General features: G+C 44.6%; 1 protein-coding gene across 1 annotated transcript in view; it reads left to right on the top strand.

Moving 5' to 3' along the window:
- The window catches only part of Znf143 (zinc finger protein 143), a 77,269-nt gene that overhangs the window by 50,069 nt on the left and 24,100 nt on the right, over positions 1–3,100 (top strand). The window contains exons 10-11 of the mRNA XM_023719324.1: positions 725–904; positions 2,838–2,869. Of these exons, the coding sequence (XP_023575092.1) occupies positions 725–904; positions 2,838–2,869 (212 nt within the window). The remainder of the gene's footprint in view (positions 1–724; positions 905–2,837; positions 2,870–3,100) is intronic.

Consider the following 3,100-nt stretch of genomic DNA (forward strand, 5'->3'; position numbering starts at 1 on the left):
GACAGGGTCTCACTATGCATTTCACTTTGTAGCCCAGGCTGGTCTTAAGCTTACAGTGACCCTCCTGCTTCTGCTTCCTGAGTGCTGAAATTCAGGCATGCACCACCATGCATGGCTTCTAGTTTTCTTTTCTTTTTTTTTTTCGGAACTGGGGATTGAACTCAGGCCCTTGCGCTTGCTGGGAAGTGCTTATTCCACTGAGCTCTCTCCCCGGCCCCATCTATTTTTCTTTTATGCTTCTTTCTCAGTTTTTTTCAAGGAGTCTCACTGTTTTCTAAGCCATGCTCAAATTCCTGGGCTCAGGTAGTTCTGTCTCAGCCTCTGAGTAGTTCCAACAAACACGCCCAGCTTGAGATTTTTTAGGCCTGTGCCACCACGCCCAGCCAGCCTAGCATGTTTTCAACATGACAGAAAAACTCACATAATCAAAATGAGTTTTGAATATGGGTTTTCTTATGTAAATTTAAGTTTGGAGTTAAAGATGCATTAAAGGGAATCTCAGCACTAGAACAGGTTTGAGTCCTTGAGCATAATCCTAGGAAGAAGAGAAACCATAAGATGTTTCAATTTTCTATATAGTTCTGCACTGTTTAATGTATTCCCCTTTGGGGCCGGGGAGATGGCTCAGTAGAATAAGTGCTTCCCTGGCAAGCGCAAAGTTCTGAGTTCAATCCCCTGTTCCGCAAAAAAAAAAAAAAAAAATTATTCCCCTTTGTATTTCTAGGAGAAAGACCTTTTAAGTGTCCCTTTGAAGGTTGCGGTCGGTCCTTTACGACATCAAATATCAGAAAAGTGCATGTTAGGACGCACACAGGAGAAAGACCTTATTACTGCACAGAGCCAGGATGTGGGAGAGCATTTGCCAGCGCAACCAACTATAAAAACCATGTGAGGATACACACAGGTAACCATCTTTGATCTCTTGGTCTTTTAATTCAAGGCTCCACTTTACTCTTGCCCCTTCCAGAAACTATTTCCATCTAATTTCTTATTCGTAGTACTTGGACTTGGCCTGATGAAAAGGAGCCAGGCAACTTTAAAAACTTCAGGTTAGGGCTGGCCTGATAGCTCAGTGGTCTAAAGTTCCTGCTTAGGCAAAGCGCAGTGGCTGGGGTTTGATTCCTGGCATGCTATGCCGGCACCGCCTGCAGGGTGTGCTGAGGCCAGGATTGAGACTGGACATGGTGGTGCATGCCTGTAATCCTAGAACTTGGGAGGCTGAAAACAGGAGAATCATTACGAGTCCGATCTATGTAGTGAGACCCTGTAGACCCTGTCATAAATACAGAAAAAAAAAATCAGGTTAGCATTTATTTTTTTCATCAAATAGTTACTGAACGTCTGCTGTGGACTTCACTGCCAGTCAAAAGAAATCGATAGGGGCCAGGGAGATGGCTCAGTAGAATAAGCGCTTGCCTGGTAAGCACAAGGGCCTGAGTTCAATCCCTGGTTCCGCAAAAAAAAAAAAAAAAAGGAAAAATCGATAGAGGAGATATTGCAAAGGGCAGTTGAGTTCAAGAGGGATAGGGGCCAGGGAGATGGCTCAGTGGAATAAGCACTTGCCTGGCAAGTACAAGGGCCTGAGTTCAATCCCAGGTTACACACACACACACACACACACACACACACACACACACAAAAGAAAAGAGGGATAGACTCAGTTACTGCAGAGTATCTCCTGTTAAGTGAGCTCGATGCTATCAGAGCACAGGGGGACACCACATTTCTACAGGAGTGGGGGAAGCACACCAGGGAGGCTTTTCTAAGGAGTTTGACTTCTAGACTGAATCCCAAAGTTTGCCAAGTAGAAAGAAGACTGTGGTGGCATGCGCTTGTGATCTCAGTACTTGGGAGATTGAAAACAGGAAGATCACTGTGAGTCCGATCTACGTAGTAAGACCCTGTACCATAAAGGCCAGGGAGATGGCCCAGTAGAATAAGCACTTGCTTGGCAAGTGCAAGGGCCTGAGTTTAATTCCCGGTTCTGCAAGAAAAAAAAAAAAAGTGTCCTTACAAGAAACAGTGCTGGGCTGGTGAGATGGCTCAGTGGTCTAAAGCACCTACTTTGAACAAGCTTAGCAAAGCACAGGGACCGCAGTTAAATCCTCCAGCACCACATGCCAGCCAGCTCTGCCCCCTGGTGGGCTGAGCTGGCCACACACACACACACACACACACACACACACACACAAATTTAAAAAAAATTTAAAAAAAAAAAGAAACAGTGCCATTGGTGAAAGCACAGAGGTATGAAAAAGCATGATATCGGGTGATTCCGTATAATTGGAGTGCAGATTGCACAAGGAAGAGTCATACAAGGTGAGGTTGGAGGGCCAGTGAGTAGTACTAAGTGTTTCTTTAACTAAACTTTGTGAAGCTTAAGGGGCAAATTAGTGATGAAGACTAGAAAAGAGGGGGCCAATGAGATAGCTCAGCAGACTAACACTAAGCCTGCTTAGATAAGCTTAGGGACTGCAGTTTGATCCCTAGCACCACGTGCCATGCCAGCCCTGCCCCCAGGGCAGGCTGAGCCAGCCACAGAGTCTGGGAGAAGTGGCACGTGCCTGTAATCCCAGCACTGGGAAGTCTGAGCTGCATAGTAAGACCCTCTACCAAATACATTAAGAAAAAAAAAAGATGTGTTCTCTACCAGCCCCACACAGGAATGAAATGCTGTGTACTACAAACATGTACTGCACTAATAAAAAATAGTGAGATAGGAGAAAAAGACTAGAAAAGAGGGATCCTAGCTTGAATTAGATTAGGTGACAGTTCTATGCTATAGTAGGAAGTGTAAATTAAAAAGGGAGGATAATGGTGTTTCTTTGGAATTGTAGGCCTCCAAGAACCACCCAAACTCTTGCCATCCGTATGTGTCAAAATGATTTGTAAAGTTTTCACTTAAAATTTATGATCCAGGCTGGGGAGATGGCTCAGTGGAATAAGTGCTTCCCTGGCAAGTGCAAGGGTCTGAGTTCAATCCCCAGTTCCACCAAAAAAAAAAAAAAGAAAATTTATGATCCAGCTTGGTGATGTGGCTCATGCCTGTAATTCTAGCTATTTAGGAGGCTAAGGCAGAGGATTATAAGTTCTAGACCAC

The sequence above is a fragment of the Octodon degus genome, unplaced genomic scaffold (assembly GCF_000260255.1).
Source record: "Octodon degus isolate 3935 unplaced genomic scaffold, OctDeg1.0 scaffold00067, whole genome shotgun sequence".
NCBI lineage: Eukaryota > Metazoa > Chordata > Mammalia > Rodentia > Octodontidae > Octodon > Octodon degus.